This window comes from Limtongia smithiae (assembly GCF_038497785.1).
Source record: "Limtongia smithiae strain NRRL Y-17922 unplaced genomic scaffold V1518scaffold_5, whole genome shotgun sequence".
NCBI lineage: Eukaryota > Fungi > Ascomycota > Lipomycetes > Lipomycetales > Lipomycetaceae > Limtongia > Limtongia smithiae.
In genome coordinates this window covers 833,805-849,291 of record NW_027117626.1, presented here as the reverse complement: position 1 = coordinate 849,291, position 15,487 = coordinate 833,805, and the positions used below count along the sequence as shown (strand labels likewise).

At 56.6% G+C, this 15,487-nt stretch overlaps 8 protein-coding genes across 8 annotated transcripts; 3 read left to right on the top strand and 5 right to left on the bottom strand.

Annotated features, from left to right (window-relative positions):
• The first annotated feature begins 39 nt into the window (after positions 1-39).
• On the top strand, positions 40-3,729 carry V1518DRAFT_416452 (DNA polymerase family B-domain-containing protein). Its single transcript, XM_066904055.1, has 7 exons — positions 40-322; positions 373-441; positions 493-566; positions 614-724; positions 775-939; positions 988-1,059; positions 1,105-3,729. Exons 1-7 carry the CDS (start codon positions 118-120, stop codon positions 3,643-3,645), a joined length of 3,237 nt encoding a protein of 1,078 aa, XP_066759997.1. The 5' UTR covers positions 40-117; the 3' UTR covers positions 3,646-3,729.
• On the top strand, positions 3,730-5,528 carry V1518DRAFT_416450 (general substrate transporter). Its single transcript, XM_066904054.1, has one exon. The coding sequence runs from the start codon at positions 3,799-3,801 to the stop codon at positions 5,425-5,427; it is 1,629 nt and encodes a 542-aa protein (XP_066759996.1). The 5' UTR covers positions 3,730-3,798; the 3' UTR covers positions 5,428-5,528.
• On the bottom strand, positions 5,456-6,577 carry V1518DRAFT_416449 (uncharacterized protein). Its single transcript, XM_066904053.1, has one exon. The coding sequence runs from the start codon at positions 6,571-6,573 to the stop codon at positions 5,506-5,508; it is 1,068 nt and encodes a 355-aa protein (XP_066759995.1). The 5' UTR covers positions 6,574-6,577; the 3' UTR covers positions 5,456-5,505.
• A 17-nt stretch (positions 6,578-6,594) lies between these two features.
• On the bottom strand, positions 6,595-8,180 carry V1518DRAFT_416447 (enhancer of polycomb-like-domain-containing protein). The gene has a single exon (XM_066904052.1). It carries the CDS (start codon positions 7,916-7,918, stop codon positions 6,632-6,634), a length of 1,287 nt encoding a protein of 428 aa, XP_066759994.1. The 5' UTR covers positions 7,919-8,180; the 3' UTR covers positions 6,595-6,631.
• A 169-nt stretch (positions 8,181-8,349) lies between these two features.
• On the top strand, positions 8,350-10,337 carry V1518DRAFT_416444 (uncharacterized protein). Its single transcript, XM_066904051.1, has 2 exons — positions 8,350-9,259; positions 9,701-10,337. Exons 1-2 carry the CDS (start codon positions 8,455-8,457, stop codon positions 9,997-9,999), a joined length of 1,104 nt encoding a protein of 367 aa, XP_066759993.1. The 5' UTR covers positions 8,350-8,454; the 3' UTR covers positions 10,000-10,337.
• A 1,099-nt stretch (positions 10,338-11,436) lies between these two features.
• Positions 11,437-12,651, bottom strand: V1518DRAFT_266651 (uncharacterized protein). Its single transcript, XM_066901025.1, has one exon. The coding sequence runs from the start codon at positions 12,363-12,365 to the stop codon at positions 11,625-11,627; it is 741 nt and encodes a 246-aa protein (XP_066759992.1). The 5' UTR covers positions 12,366-12,651; the 3' UTR covers positions 11,437-11,624.
• V1518DRAFT_405441 (uncharacterized protein) lies at positions 12,580-13,815 on the bottom strand (the record flags this gene model as incomplete). The annotated part of the gene is made up of 1 exon (XM_066901918.1): positions 12,580-13,815. One exon carries the CDS (start codon positions 13,813-13,815, stop codon positions 12,580-12,582), a length of 1,236 nt encoding a protein of 411 aa, XP_066759991.1.
• Positions 13,816-14,051: 236 nt separating this feature from the next.
• V1518DRAFT_266656 (uncharacterized protein) lies at positions 14,052-15,413 on the bottom strand. The gene has a single exon (XM_066901026.1). The coding sequence runs from the start codon at positions 15,381-15,383 to the stop codon at positions 14,154-14,156; it is 1,230 nt and encodes a 409-aa protein (XP_066759990.1). The 5' UTR covers positions 15,384-15,413; the 3' UTR covers positions 14,052-14,153.
• Between the last annotated feature and the right edge of the window lie 74 nt (positions 15,414-15,487).

The following is a 15,487-nucleotide window of genomic DNA, read 5'->3' as shown; positions in this document are numbered from 1 at the left end:
ACTGATGAACACAAGCCCCATTAGCTGACATCCGCGAGACGCGCTGTCGACGCGACTCCGCGACGCGTTAATTTCACGCGCCGCTCATTTCCAACTCTATACCAGACCACCAAAGTCATGGCGGCGGTAAAACGCAGCGCACCACTGACTGACTACACGAACTTGCCGGCACGTCTGGACGCACCAGCTGTAGAAGCGGCGACCATGGCTATGGATCAGAAGCGTTCACGCGTCGTGGGACCTGCCGCCGCCGGCAAGAAGCACAGCAGCTTCGAGGAGGACCTCGACCGGCTTACTCAGGAGATTGCACAAACCGAGGGCGGTATGTATTCTATCGCTGTGGTATGTTATGGAGTGTACTAACGGGTCTAGTTGCCGAGACCGATCAGAAATGGGGGCGGCCGATACTCGAGACCTTTGATCCGCGGACAACTTCGATAAGTGAGATGCCTCTACTGCGGATTGATGGGCAATGCTGACAGTGCTGTTTAGCATTTCAACAGATTGATGCCGAAGAATCTATGCATGACAACTCGGCAGCTATACGTCTGTTCGGCGTCACGGAGGTATGCAACATCACGATGATTCGAGCGACCAAGCTAATCACCCGCAGAACGGCCACAGTGTCATGTGCAGCCTCACAGGATTTTATCATTACTTCTACGCGGTCGCACCGGTCGGCTTCAGACGCGAGCATATTAACGAATTCCACAATGCGTTGGATGTAAGTTCGTACGTGACTTGCATCACGCGCCACCGAGCTAACTCGCTCAGGCACAATTCGACCATGCAATCTGGGGTGTTGATTTAGTCATGCGATACAGTATTATGCAGTATACCGGCGACAGGAAAAACCAGTTTCTCAAGATCATTGTAAGAGATCCACGCGGAATTAATCGGATCAGAGGAGCATTCGAACGTGGCGATGTCATGTTTCAGGTATATCATCTTGAAGTCGTGCTATCTGCTCTCATTAACATGACCAAGGACTTTTCGTTTGGAGTAGATCCAACATTTGATAATATTCCATACGTTCTAAGAGCGCTGATCGACTGTCATGTATGTACCTCTATTATCCGGTATCAGCACGCTCTAACCAAATAGATGTCTGGCATGTCATGGGTGACGGCGCCGGCAGGAAAATATAAAGTTATTGCGGACAAGTTAAAGGTGTCGTCTAGTCAACTGGAGCTCGCGATTCCATACGACGCGATCATCTCACACCCAAGCGAAGGCGAATGGCTGAAGATGGCTCCGCTGCGGACATTGAGTTTCGATATCGAGTGCGCGGGACGAAAGGGCATTTTCCCCGAACCGGAGAACGATCCGGTGATTCAGATTGCGAATGTTATCTCAAAACATGGCGACCGAAAGCCCTTTGTGCGTAACGTGTTTACGCTGAACACATGCTCGCCGATTGTCGGATCGCAGATCTTCGAGAACCGGACTGAGGAGGAGATGCTTATGGGATGGCGCGACTTTGTGCGCGAGGCGGATCCGGATGTGATCATCGGATACAATATCGTAAACTTTGATCTGCCGTATCTGCTTGATCGCGCTGCGGCGTTGAAGCTGGATGACTTCCCGTACTTTGGTCGGCTGCAGAGCGTGCGACAGGTGATGAAGGACTCTACCTTCTCTTCCAAGGCGTACGGCACGCGCGAGTCCAAGGTGATCAATATTGATGGGCGGCTACAGTTTGACATGTTACAGCTTATTCAGCGCGACTATAAGCTACGAAGTTACACATTGAACTCAGTTAGTGCTTACTTTTTGAACGAGCAGAAGGAGGATGTGCATCACTCGATTATTACAGACTTGCAGAATGGCACACCAGAGTCGCGACGACGATTAGCTGTGTACTGTTTAAAGGATGCATATCTTCCCATGCGGTTGATGGAGAAGCTGATGGCGCTGGTGAACTACACCGAGATGGCGCGCGTGACTGGCGTTCCGTTCAGCTTCCTGTTGACACGAGGACAACAGATCAAGGTCATTTCGCAGCTGTACCGCAAAGCGCTAGAGCTGGATTATGTGATTCCCAACATGCGGCAGGAGGGCTCGTCAGACGAGCAGTACGAAGGTGCAACTGTTATTGAGCCGCTGCGAGGATACTATGATGTTCCTATTGCGACGCTTGATTTCTCTAGTTTGTATCCGAGTATCATGATGGCGCACAATCTGTGCTACACGACGCTAGTGTCGATGGAATATATCAAGCGATTTGAATTGAAAGAGAACGAGGACTATGTGCGGACGCCGAACGGAGACTACTTTGTCAAGTCAAACAAGCGCAAGGGCGTTCTTCCAGTGATTTTGGAGGAGTTGCTGGGCGCGCGAAAGAAGGCCAAGGCGGATTTGAAAAAGGAGAAGGATCCGTTCCGCAAGGCCGTGCTTGACGGCCGACAGCTTGCGCTGAAGGTTTCAGCAAACTCGGTATACGGATTTACAGGCGCGACAGTGGGCAAGCTCCCGTGTCTGGCGATTTCGTCGTCAGTTACGTCGTACGGCCGGCGGATGATTGAGGCGACCAAAGAGTTTGTGGAGAAGACGTACCGGACCGAGAATGGATTTGAGCATGACGCGCAGGTTATCTATGGTGATACAGATTCGGTGATGGTGAAGTTTGGGCCGGCAGATGTCGCGGAGTGCATGCGTTTAGGGCAGATTGCGGCGGACCGCGTGTCGCAGGAGTTTATCAATCCGATCAAACTCGAGTTCGAGAAGGTTTATTATCCGTACTTGCTGATCAACAAGAAACGGTATGCGGGAATGTACTGGACACGGCCGGAGAAAGCGGATAAGATGGATATGAAGGGTTTAGAGACGGTGCGACGAGATAACTGCCGACTCGTGCAGACCGTTATTGAGACTGTGCTGCATATGATTTTACACGAGCGGGATGTCGATGGCGCGCAGGAGTTCGTGAAGACAATCATCGCGGATTTGCTGCAGAACAAGATCGACTTGTCATTGCTTGTGATTACCAAAGCGCTAGTGAAGGTGGACTACGCTGGTAAGCAGGCGCATGTAGAGCTTGCGGAACGGATGCGCAAGCGCGACGCCGGCTCTGCACCGACGCTTGGCGATCGTGTCGCGTACGTGATCATCAAAGGCGCAAAAAACGACAAGAACTACGAGCGCTCGGAGGACCCGCTGTATGTGCTTGAGAACAACATCCCAATCGACACGCGTTACTACCTGGAGAACCAGCTTGCGAACCCTCTCCAGCGGATATTTGAGCCGATTCTCGGCGCGCGCAAGACGCAAATGCTGTTGAGCGGGGAGCACACGCGGACGATCTCCGTGGCTGCGCCGGCGGTGGGCGGGTTGATGAAGTTTGCAGTGAAAACGGAGGTGTGCATGGGCTGCCGCACGCCGCTGCGGAAAGACGAGCGCGGCGCGGTGTGCGGGAACTGCAAGTCGCGGGAGGGCGAGTTGTACGCGAAGCAGCTAGGGCTTGTGAACGAGATGGAGCGCAAGTTTGCGCGATTGTGGACGCAGTGTCAGCGGTGCCAGGGGAGTCTGCATCAGGACGTGATTTGCACGAGCAAGGACTGTGCGATCTTCTACATGCGTAAGAAGAGCCAGAAGGAGCTTGCGGAGGGGGAGAAGCAACTAGCGCGGTTTGACGCGGAGTGGTAGGCAGAAATAGGCAGGAATACACACCGTCACGTGAATGGTGGGGCAACGCGTTTGGTGCCGCTGGGGACCAGAAGATTAGCGTCGCCGACAGACCTTCGTCTTCCCAGAACTTCACTTCTGCCTGCACGCGACCAAGAGCACACCACCGTAGATATGCCCGACACACTGCCGGAGAAGTCCGCGACGGCACTAGAGATGCCGGCCGCGGACCTCGCGCTGGACGAAGTCGACGGTGAGGAAGCTATCGGCGATATCGAGTCAGGTCGTCCGAACCCGTTCCTGTTTCTGCTCACAATTCTGGTGTCGTTCTCGGGGTTCCTGTTTGGTTACGACACCGGTTATATTTCCGGGGCGCTGGTTGCGATGGGAAACGATTTGGGACATGAGATTACGTCGGGTGAGAAGGAGTTTATCACCTCTGCTACGTCGCTGGGCGCGTTGCTGGGCGGGATAATCGCTGGTACGCTCGCGGACGAGTTGGGACGGAAATGGGTTACGCTCGGAGCGAATTCGTTGTTCGTGGTCGGCGCGGCGGTGCAGACGTCAGCGCATACGGTGTGGGTAATGGTAGGCGGCCGATTTATCATGGGTTGGGGAGTTGGCATCGCGTCGTTGATTGCGCCCTTGTATATCGGCGAAATGGCACCGGCACGGTTTCGCGGACGTCTTGTGATATTGAATGTGTTGGCCATCACCGGTGGACAAGTCATCGCGTACGCTATCGGCGCGGGATTGGAGAATATTGACGGTGGGTGGCGGATTTTGGTCGGCCTTGGCATTATTCCCGCTGTTGTGCAGATGGTCATGTTTGTGTTCATGCCTGAGACGCCGCGGTACCTTGTGCGCAAGGGCAAAGTCGCGGATGCAGTGCGCGTTGTGCGGTGGATTTACCAACCTCGCCACGGCGCTGCGCCGTCGGAGCTACTTGTGCAGCGCAAGATCGAGCTACTCGAGGCGCACGCTGAAGCTGATGCGGCCGCGACCGCGAATATGGGCATGGTCCAAAGACTACGACGCACGTTGGGACTGTTATACGGCGTCCCCGCGAACTTCCGTGCTGTGGTGATCGCGTGCGGGTTGCAAGGGATTCAACAATTCTGCGGGTTTAACTCGTTGATGTACTTCTCGTCCACGATTTTCGAGACAGTCGGGTTCGATCACTCCACTGCAGTGTCGTTGATTGTCGCTGGTACGAATATGGCGTTCACGGTGCTTGCGTTTATGCTGATTGATGTTATCGGGCGCCGACGGATATTATTGTGGTCGATACCAGGCATGTCGGGCGCGCTTGTGTTAAATGCAATCGCGTTCCATTTCTTGCCGGATAACGCAACGCAGAATGATCCGTGGGCGATTGTGATTTTGGTCGCGATGATGCTGTACGTCGCGTTTTACGCGGCGGGGATTGGTAACGTGCCGTGGCAGCAGGCTGAGCTTTTCCCCATGTCCGTCCGTGGGATTGGCACCTCAATGGCGACGGCGACGAACTGGGCTGGCAACCTTGTGATCGGCTCGACGTATTTGACCATGATGAGCAACATAACCGCGACCGGCACCTTTGCATTCTACGCGGCTTTGTGCGCGGTTGGCGTCGCGTTTGTGTTCTTCGTGTATCCAGAGACTGCGAACTTGACACTGGAAGACATTCATGAATTACTTACGAACGGATTTGGGATTAAGCAGAGTCAGGTGCTGAGTAAGGAGGCGCGACGGAAGCAGAAGGAGGAGAGACGGCGCGCGACAGTACGGGAGAAGAAGCAGAATACCGGGCGGCTGGAGTAGTCAATAGAGGGACCATGATATAGAAGAGTGACGATGGAAAGTATTATATTTGGATAGAATAAGATAGAGTGTATATAATCAAACGCCGAGCGCTTGGATCACGAGTTCGAGAACATGTTCAGCCATGCCGTAGCTAGATTGATAGCCAGCACCCCCCGCACCGTAGTTATGAACAACCTTCTCCCCACCTCGCAACTTCTCTAATTCAACCCTCGGCCCACCAACACGTCCAGGCCGTAACCCTACACCGTGGCGTACGATATCTAGAGGCCCGTCCTTCACGAGCTCAGGACACAACTCCACCGCACGCTCGATAATGCGCTGCGCGAGACTAGGGTCAATTTCCGCAGACCAGTTGTGCTGTTGATAACACCCGCCGAGGATGGTTCCCCCCCCTGGACGAGTCATGATGTACGTGATCTCGTCATTTGCTGCATTAGATACCCCCGAGACGGAGAGCATCGCGGGGGCAGAGTTACGGACGAGGACGGTTTGTCCCCGTGCGGGGTATACTGCCTTGTCAGTCACGCCAGGGAATGTGCGCGCCATGACGCCGGTGCAGTTTACCACCAAATCCGCAGCGCCGGCGGGGTGTGCCTTGAACGCGTCAAGCAGGTGTGTAAGCGTGCGTGGTATGACTGGGACACCCAAGGCGAAGAGCTGGGATTGCAGCCATGGGAGGTACACCTGTACGTTAACACAGAATGAGTCGAACGCGATACCACGCACGTAGCCTTTAGGCACATCGTCGGCGGTTAGTGTGCTGAAATTCCGTACGGTATTCGCGAACCACGGCACCGGTGCTGTCAGGCCACCCAACAACACATTCCCGGCCAAGTCTTCTTCAGGACGGATGTATACGACACATCGTTGCGGTCCAATGCCCGCGTCGGGACGAGTCGACGCGAGGTGTGTGAATTCGGTGTATGTGATAGCGTCGTACTGTGCGAGACGGGAAGTGCCGTCACCAGGGACGAAGGACATCCAGTTCGCGCCAGCCCAGGGAGATGTGTATTCGATGGAAAAGTCGCCGGGAAGATGTTTCGCCACGACGCAGACATCGTAACGGCCTGTCCGCGCTAGGAGAAGCGCGGAGGTGAGCCCGGCGACACCGGCACCGAGCACGACGACACGTGGTTTCGACATGGTGATGACAGAGGAGTAGAGTGGATGTGGGGAGATAAATCGTTACTACTAATATACACTACATGACATAGTCAAAGACGCCGAGCCAGCCGGTGACGACGTCAGTAAAGTCCGTCCAGCCGACGTCTGCATCCCGGCGGCGGGTGATCTTGTCCTCAATGACAGCATCGATCGCGGCCTCGCGCTTGCGGTAGACGTCGTCAAGAGTGATGAGATCCATCTCCGGCGCGCGCTGGTACGCCAGGCGGGAGCCTGTCTGTGAGTTTTCTGTATGTGAGGCCGCGAGAGCTGCAGCCTGAGCTGTTGCTGCCTGCGCGGCGGCCTGTTGGGCGGCGGACGGCGCGGCCTTGCGCTTGCGGGAGAGCAGGTCATCGTCATCGGTGCGGATGCCGAGTTTGCGTTTGAGGTCCTTGAGCATGTTACGCTGCTTAAAGGTGTCCCATTCAAGCTGGAGGGCCTCTTTCCGCATCGCCTCGCGGTGGACGACAAACTCGGTGAGGAAGCGTGCAGCGTCGAGTTCCTCGCGCAGGCGACGCAGTTTGTCCGAGGATTGTGCGTCCGAGCGACGCGTCTTGCGAACCTGGCGGAACTCGCGGCGACGGAAGCAGATGTAGGGGTCTGCGTCGTCGCGGTCGGCGGCGCCAGGAGCTTGCGCGGCAGAGTCTTCGAAGCGCAGGGCGCACATTATCGGTTTCCCGTTACGTTCAATCTTGCGTGCGCGCCAGTGCGGGTACATGAGGCGAGCGAAAGTGAGGTAGATCGGAAAGGAGAACTCGGCAAACGCAGACTCGAGGTCTTCGAAAGGGAGGAGCTTGGAGACATCGGTCTGGAGATACGCCTGGCGCTCCTGGATGGCGATCTCGAAGGTGTGCATGATCTGCTCGAACATGTCCTCGGAGCACTTCTGGGAGGTGGAGCGGCGAGTGGTGTTCATCTTCTCGAGGAACTCGTAGTCACGCTCGTCGAGGCAATAGGGGCAGCCGCAGGTGTCCTCGACTGTGGAGGAGAAGCGTATGTAGGTCTGCGGCTCGACGAACTTGCGGGTGTAGTACTTTGAGTAGCCGTCGAAGACGCGCGACGCGTCAGGCGTCGGGATGTAGATCTGCGCGACCTTGGCGCCACCGACGGCGGCGAGCGACGCGTTGATGGCGGCCTGCAGATGATGCTCCTCCTCCTCGCCCTTTTCGACACCGGTCTCGACCTGTGCTATCTCGCGCTGCTGCTCCTCGTCGATGTCGGGGAAGTCCACTTGACGGAGCACCTGCAGGGCTTGTTTGACGGAGATCTTGCGCTGGCGAAACCGCGCCGCGCCGCCGGCGGCCGCAGAGGGCGGCGCGGAGCTCATGGCCGCGGACGTCGTCGTCGTTGTTGTGGGGGTGGTGTTGGCGGGTGGTGATACGTGCGGCGGTGGCAAATGCGCAGCCAATCAGCGCGCGCGGGTGGCGGGGGACGAGTCCGACGACAGGCGGGGCGGGGAGAGGATGCGCTGGGGCAGGCGGAACGAGGCTGGCGACATGCGCATGACACGAAGGTGCCTTTTGGCGAGCGAGGACGTGTTCGGCAGCAGTGTGGGGTGGTGGCGGCGACGGCGAGAGGGCGTGAAGACTTTTCGCGGCGGAAGTGGCGATCGTGGAGATAGTTGATGGGGTTTGTATCTCACGTGAGTGTCAGCATGCGAGTGCGGTGTTAGTAGAGTCAGGTGACTGTCAGCGCTTATGGAATCAAGGGACCGGTGGTGACCCCCTGAAACGCAGTGCAAACACGGAGACGACCCGAGACGCGTCGAGCTCCACACTACATTTGTCTTCTTCACCACCTCTTCTCCTCTTCTCCTCCGCCTTTCCTCGTCCTCTTCTACACCCTTCTCTAGTGCTGAAGACCATGGCCTCCGTCGCCACCGCGTCCGCGATGCCCATCGCGACCACCTCGGCCTCCACCGTCTCCACCGTCACCTCCCCGGGCCCTGCTCCCTCCGCCAAGCATCCCGCCAACACCCCCTCGCTCAAGCGCAGACCCCCCAGCCTCGTCATCGACCCAGCCGTCAACGCCGTTGCCACCGCCGCCGCCACCGCATCCGCGGCGTCCTCCTCCGCCGCATCAAACCTCCACACTTCCTCCCAGTCCTCACCTGTTAGCGGCTCCTCCGCTGCTGCCCCACTAACCGCGCGACCTGGCGCAAAGTCCGCGCGCGAAATCATGCAGGGTCTCGCGTTGCACTGCGTGTCTCCGGGATTGCCACCCATGAGCAATGCGACGATTGAAAACATCAGGCGCTGCAAGGAGATCGAACGGCAGCAGCGCATCCTCATCGCCATGCGCCAGCGATCCTCCGATCCGCGCGCGACAGGCTCTGACGATAATGAGGAGGAAGAAGACTCCAAAGATGGTATTCTCCCCCACGCACACACCGACAACAGTGACATTTCGTCCTCCTCCTCTTCCGGCAGCACGCAACCGCAAATCACCAGCGTCCGTAAGACCGCAGGTCCTCGTCCGCGTGCTCGCCGCGCACCGCCGCCTATCCGCATCGTTGACCCGGCGCAGTACTCCGCGTGTGGCTACGAGCGAGCGATCCAGTCCGCTCCGCTCGCGCGCCATTTCCCGGTACAAATGCAGTCTCACCACCATGGCGGCCATCATCGGCACCGCCCGCGCATGCCTTCGGCGTCTGCTATCCGGCCCTCCGGTATGCAATTTCTTATTCCCCCGCCTCCCTTGCCGCAGCGTCACCGCATGTCCGTTCCCCTCGCACCGCTCCCGCTACGCAGTCCTGCCAGCAATACTACCCCCCGATTTCCCCCTGGTCAGCCGCTACCGCAATCGCAACCTCAGCTTCACACACTTCCCGCCGTCAACCCTCACAAGCGTGCCATGCACCGCCACTCTGGCTCCGGCTCGAAACGGCGCGCCTCGTTTGACGACGATGAGGCAGATGAGGAAGCTGCGAGTCGGCGCGCAGCGCGGCGCCAGCGGTTCATGGAGCTCTGCGCAGAGATGTGGGAGCTCGTTCAGGAGTAGCTTCCTGGCGTGTATGATATATCAGGTGTTGGGGTTGGCGTGTGTGATATTTAGGACGTCTTTGCGATGTATTGTAACTGATTGTTTAATTGATCCTTTCGTCGTCTAGACGCGATTGATCCATACACAAGCTTGACGCGTGTTATGCGTAACATCAACACCAAACTTTTCCCAACTGTCAACTGCGTAACACACTACTCACTTTTAGCGTTCTTCCTCTCAATCTTGCTTAGAGCATCATCCCGGTATCTGATATACGGCACCATCTCATTCGTGAGCCACCGCCTCGGAACCCCCCCCCCTCCAAGCAAAGACGTCGTACGCACTGCCTTGTCGCATCTCCACGTGCTCGTCACCAGCGCATACAACGCGAGGCCGCACTGGTCGTGCGGCGATCCCACAGTGTAGGTTGCGCCGAACAGCTTGACGTTCTACCCGTGATATACAATGTGCTCGAGTGATGACACAATCCGGCTCCGACTTCCCACATACCGAGAAGAGGCGGAGAGTAGCAGCGCGTCACCGAGCCAGATTTTATTTGCGCCGAACATGGTCCAGACGAATTCACGCTCGCCCCGTCGAGGTCGTGGATCGCGGAGTATGTCTCTCGCACGATCCAGAGCACCGTGTCCCAGCACCGGACAGGGATGCGGCCGCATTTGCATTGTTATACCGAATGATAAATTACCCAATCGCTGCACGTTGTGTACTGTCCGGCTTGGTAACGCGCGCAGGGTATATGACGAATCTATATTGCGCGCGAGGACGATAGCGGAGAGGCATTCCAGGCGACGCGCTGTGAAGCAGGGTGATAGGAGCGGTGCGATTTGTTCGAGTTACTTGAGCGGTGAGAAGCACCGTACGATTTGGCCGATGCGGAACAGGTCCGGGTACGCTAGGTCGTCTTGCGACTGGCCAGCGGTGAAAGTATGGGTATCATTGTGCGTATTATCGGCGAAAGAACTCCGGCGAGGTAGGCAAATGAGGTACTTATGGAATGAATTCAGAGGGAACAGGCTGTGACTGTTATGGTACTGCCACTGGCGGTGTTGAGTGCGGAGAAAGCGGAACTGGGAATATCTACCCGGTCATCATGACAGATGGTGAATTGAATGCCGCCGCGGGGGGGGAAGGAGGCCATAGTGTTTGGGGCGCGCAAACAGGTACTGGTGGTTGCGCAACTAGCGCTGGATGCGCAATGAACGGAGGTGAAGTAAATATTAGAGAACAAGATGCCAATCCTCTTGCATGTATGCTAAATGGTGGTGCATTATAAGTGGATGTGACTGACGCCTATGCTGATGAAATGGATGCTAGTTGTACGGGGCCGATGAAATCTGCCGGTGGAAATAATGGCGGATTCAAACTAGGCGCCGGTGGAATTGGAATAGCACGCATTGATGCATGGACTGACTGCGCAAACAATGGCAAATTGAATCTAGGCGAAGCAGATGATCGTGAATAGAATCTCGACGCAGGCAGCATCGAGGATGTCGCGTAAATCCCGGCAATGCATGCAGTGATGAATTGACTTTCCGTGCAAACGTGGCATTGCACATTGGTGCAGGCGGAATTGCAGATAATAGAGCAAGCACGGACAACACCGGCACCGACTGAGCAATGATGGTGAGCCAATCTCGGCGCAGACGCTGATACATTAGTCGCGCGCGGAACCGTTGTTGAATTATAACTCCGGCGATAGAGATGCTGATCTGTGTATCCCAAGTGAGGCTAATGATGGCGAATTGAACGCCTGTGGAATAGATGGCGCAGGTTGTCCTAATACAGGGGCTGTTCCCTCTAATGCGAATGGTGGTGAGACGAACCTAGGCACAGGCGAAATAGACGACGCCTGATCCAATGCGGCCGACGCATATGCAATCCTTTCATCGTAGATGCAGGATTGAACTCAGGTCGTACAAGTATTGACGACTTAGGGGAAGCATGCGCTGTGATATGCGGTCTAATAGGTGACGAGAAGTGGTTGGAGATTCCAGAAATGCAGGCGGAAGCAGTGGTGATAGCCGTAGGCGTCATGTGAGGGGGACTGGTGAGGAGATGAGTACAGGTTGACTGACTGGAAATTGATGTGAATGCAGGAGGGGGTGAGGTGGTAAATTGATCGTAGGTGAGACAGGCAGCGCCTTGAATGCGGATGCAGCAGGCGGCATCGGTGATCTCCAGTTCTCCATCGCTGCAACTAGCACAGACGACGCTGGCTCAGATACTGTAGCCGGTGAGAGCGACCCAAGCACAGCCGGCGTGATACTGGTTCCAACCTCGCACACCACAAAAATACACAATTCTCCCTCCTCCGCGATGCATCTGGTGATAACCACGTCATATGCGGCAAAAAATCTCCTTCGGGCTGCGATACCGTCCGCCATTTGGATGTTCATACACATCCGTGGGCAGTGGCACGAATGGCTTCCGACACTTGCGATTCTGCAATAACCCGTATCCAGCTCGTAATCCCGCGAACACGACAGTGTGCCCAGAGAAGTGGTACTCGAAGTCGAGTTTGTGCGCGAGCGCGACGGCGGCACCGTGTTTGTTGTGGTAGATGGCGTAGGACGGACCGGATTCGCATGGGAGATGGTCGTAGTAGTAGCATCTGGCGACTGCGGGGTCGGCGCGAGGGTGCGTTTGCAGAGGGGTGGATGATATAAGAAGACGTAATCGGACCATGCAACGTCGAGGAGCACAGATAGTTTGGCGGAGGACATGGGGTTGGTGCGTATGTCGTGCTGGCGTTGTTGGCTGTGGGAGCGCATCACTGTACGTAAATTCGGCGGCGATGAGCGACATCATCTGTAGGCAACATTCGAAAATTAAACAACAGTGCCAATCCAGTCCTCTATAGCAAGTAACATGGACCTCCAAATGCCTATACTTGGACAGACGGAGTCATTTTAACGGCGAGTGTGCGGGGCGCAGTGGATATCGTCAATGCGGTGATTGAAGGATGTAGTGGCCGACTACTCTACCCTACTGGGCAAGCCTGCGCACCCCCAACGCCGTTTCGCGCTCCAGCAGCGTAACCCTCTCCCATCGCATCATTCCCTGCTCCGTCCTCATCCGTGTCGCCAGATCACCAGGCCGCACCCGCCCCACAATAGTCTCAATTCCAATCGCGCACCGTGCAAGCGCGACCCTCCATGACCCTTCCAGCATATTCGGCACACTCGTATCACCTATGCCACCCGGCTTTAATCGCTCGTACACCGCGCCGCGGAGTTTAATCCCGGTGTCGAGCGCGTATGCCATACTGACAATGAGGCCCACGCGGCGGGCGCCGATGTCAGTGGCTGGGAGAAGTTCGACGAGATCGCCAACACGGAGTTTGTCAGGGCCAAGGAGGAATGCGGATTGGTATTCGGGATTTGTAAGAAGCGAATATGTGCGCGTGGCGATGTGTAGCGCCGGATCCCAGCATGCGGCGGGGTGCGGTGGTAGCACCACGCCCGGCGCGTTGAATGGGCGCATATGTATCGGTGAGACATCGCACACAACCCGCGGCGGCTGCGCAAGAAGCGTGTATACTGACGACGACGCACGGGAGAGCACGACGGCGGGATGCCATGCTCTGTGCGCGGCGGAGAAAGACGCGGGGAGAAAGGGCTTGACGCGTGCGATGTCGGCGCTGGAGGGCGCGTACCACACGATTTCGCCTTTGCGGTAGAGCGACGGGTCTGCGAGTTCGGTGTCGCGGTCATTGGGGGAGGATGCGGAGAAGGCGGGGGTGCGAGATGCGCCTTTACTGGATGACGGTCGCCCGCAGAGGTAGCATGCGCAGTTGTTGCGGTTGCGCGTGATGTCGGACAGTAGCCAGAGTAAGTGTGGGATGAACTCATTTGGACTTCGAAAACGCCCGCCGGATGGGTGGCCGTACATGTACACGTCTGCCCGCATCCGTCCGCCGCGTTTGTTTCGTTTTCGGTGCTCAAACAACCGGTATCCGGTCGGTAACGCTGACAACGCAAACACACGCCCGGGGAACTTTGTCGCTAGTCCCGGCTCCGACGCTGACGCAACGGCGGCGCCGAGTTTGGTTTCGTAGAGCGCGTAGGAGGAGGAAGTAGCGGGCGAGAGAGGGAGGTAGTAGCTGCACGGGTCGATGGCGAGGTTGGCGGGGGGAACGCATTTTGAGGGTGGTGGGTGGTTTGCAGTGACGCCGTCGGACCATGAGATGTCGAGGAGGAAGGGAGCTTGGGCAGGGGACATGGGGACGGGCGGGGTCGTAATGGGGGTCGTAATGAAATGGCGATGAAGGTGGCGGTTAGTATATTGCTGTACGTAAATTTTGTGCGACATACCACCATCAAGATGGGATCTGTGTCCAAACAGCAGCAGCACCATACCAACAATCTCTTAGAAGTCATTGGAGCTGTGTGACATGTCACTGTCGACACTTTGCTAAAACTAACAGCGCCGTTCTACGTGGCCGGTGCACATTTGCGCAGCAGACATTTGCGGAAGACGGTGGAGGAGGTTACAATGACTATAAAATGTAACGCTACATGTAACGCTAATGCTATATATCAAACCACTCTACACAATGTCTATATAAACCCGCGTACACCGAGCGCCATCTCGCGCTTAGAAAGCTCGATGCATGTCCACCTACCGGCCCTCTCCTCTTGTGGCAGCGCTGCCAAATCCTCCGGCCTGAACCTTCCAACAATCAGATCCATTGGAATCACACACCGCGCACTCGCAACCCTCCACGCGCCCTTTAACCCACGTGGTACACGCGTGTCCCGCACGCCGCCGGATTTGAGTTGCTCGTATATCGCGCCGCGGAGCTGAATATCCGTGCCGTCGGTATGCGCAATTGCCGTGATATGTCCTACTCGGCGGAGACCGGTGTGCGATGTACAAAGTTCGATAAAATCGCTTGTACGGAGTTTGTCCGGGCCTAGAAAAAAAGTGGCAGGGTAATATTCCTGACTTTCGAGGAGGGAGTATGAATGCTGCGCGATCCGCACTGCGGAGTCCCAGCACGAGGCGGAAGGTGGTGATGAGACTGGAGACGCGAAGGGACGCATGTGCTGCGGCGTAACGTCGCATATGACGCGTGGTGGTAGTGCGAGGAGTGTATAGGAGGATGCTGACGCGCGAGAAAGAACCACCGCTGGGTGCCACGTTCGGTCCACGGCGGTGAAGGAGGCGGGTAAAAACGGTGCCACGCGTGTTATATCAGTGGCTGTAGGCGCATACCACACAATTTCGCCTTTGCGGTAAAACTCCGGGTTCGCGAGGTCGAACATGCGGTCATCATCAGGTAAAGACGCGTGCAACGCAGGTGTGAATAAGTCTAACTCAGCCGACGCTTGCTTGGCGCATAAACAACACCCGCAATTATCACGATCGCGCGACACATCCGATAATAGCCACAATAAATGCGGTACAAACTCATTCGGGCTGCGAAATCTCCCGCCGGAGGGATGTCCGTACAGATACACATCCACGCGCATCGGCCCATCGTGTTTGTTCCTCTTGCAGTGCTCAAACAACGCGTATCCCGACGGTAGCGCGGATAATACAAACAAGCACCCCAGAAAATTTGTCGCGAGTTCAGGGTCAGCTGCGGTGGCGACGGCGGCACCCAGCTTAGTCTCGTAGAGCGCGTATGTGGCCGGCGCGGTGGAGCGGGCGAGACGACGGTAATAGTTGCACGTGTCACGGGAGGGGTTTGCGGGAGGTGTGCAGTCGGAGAGCGGTGGGTGGGCTGAGTGGATGCCGTCGGACCATGCCACGTCGAGGAGGAGTGTTGCTTTGGCCGGGGACATCTTGACGGTCGGTAGTGAACATGGTGACAGTGGTGAATCTGCGTACAGGACGCGTTCACGGTGCACGTGACGCAATGTGACAGCTACGTCACTGTGGCGGTGGC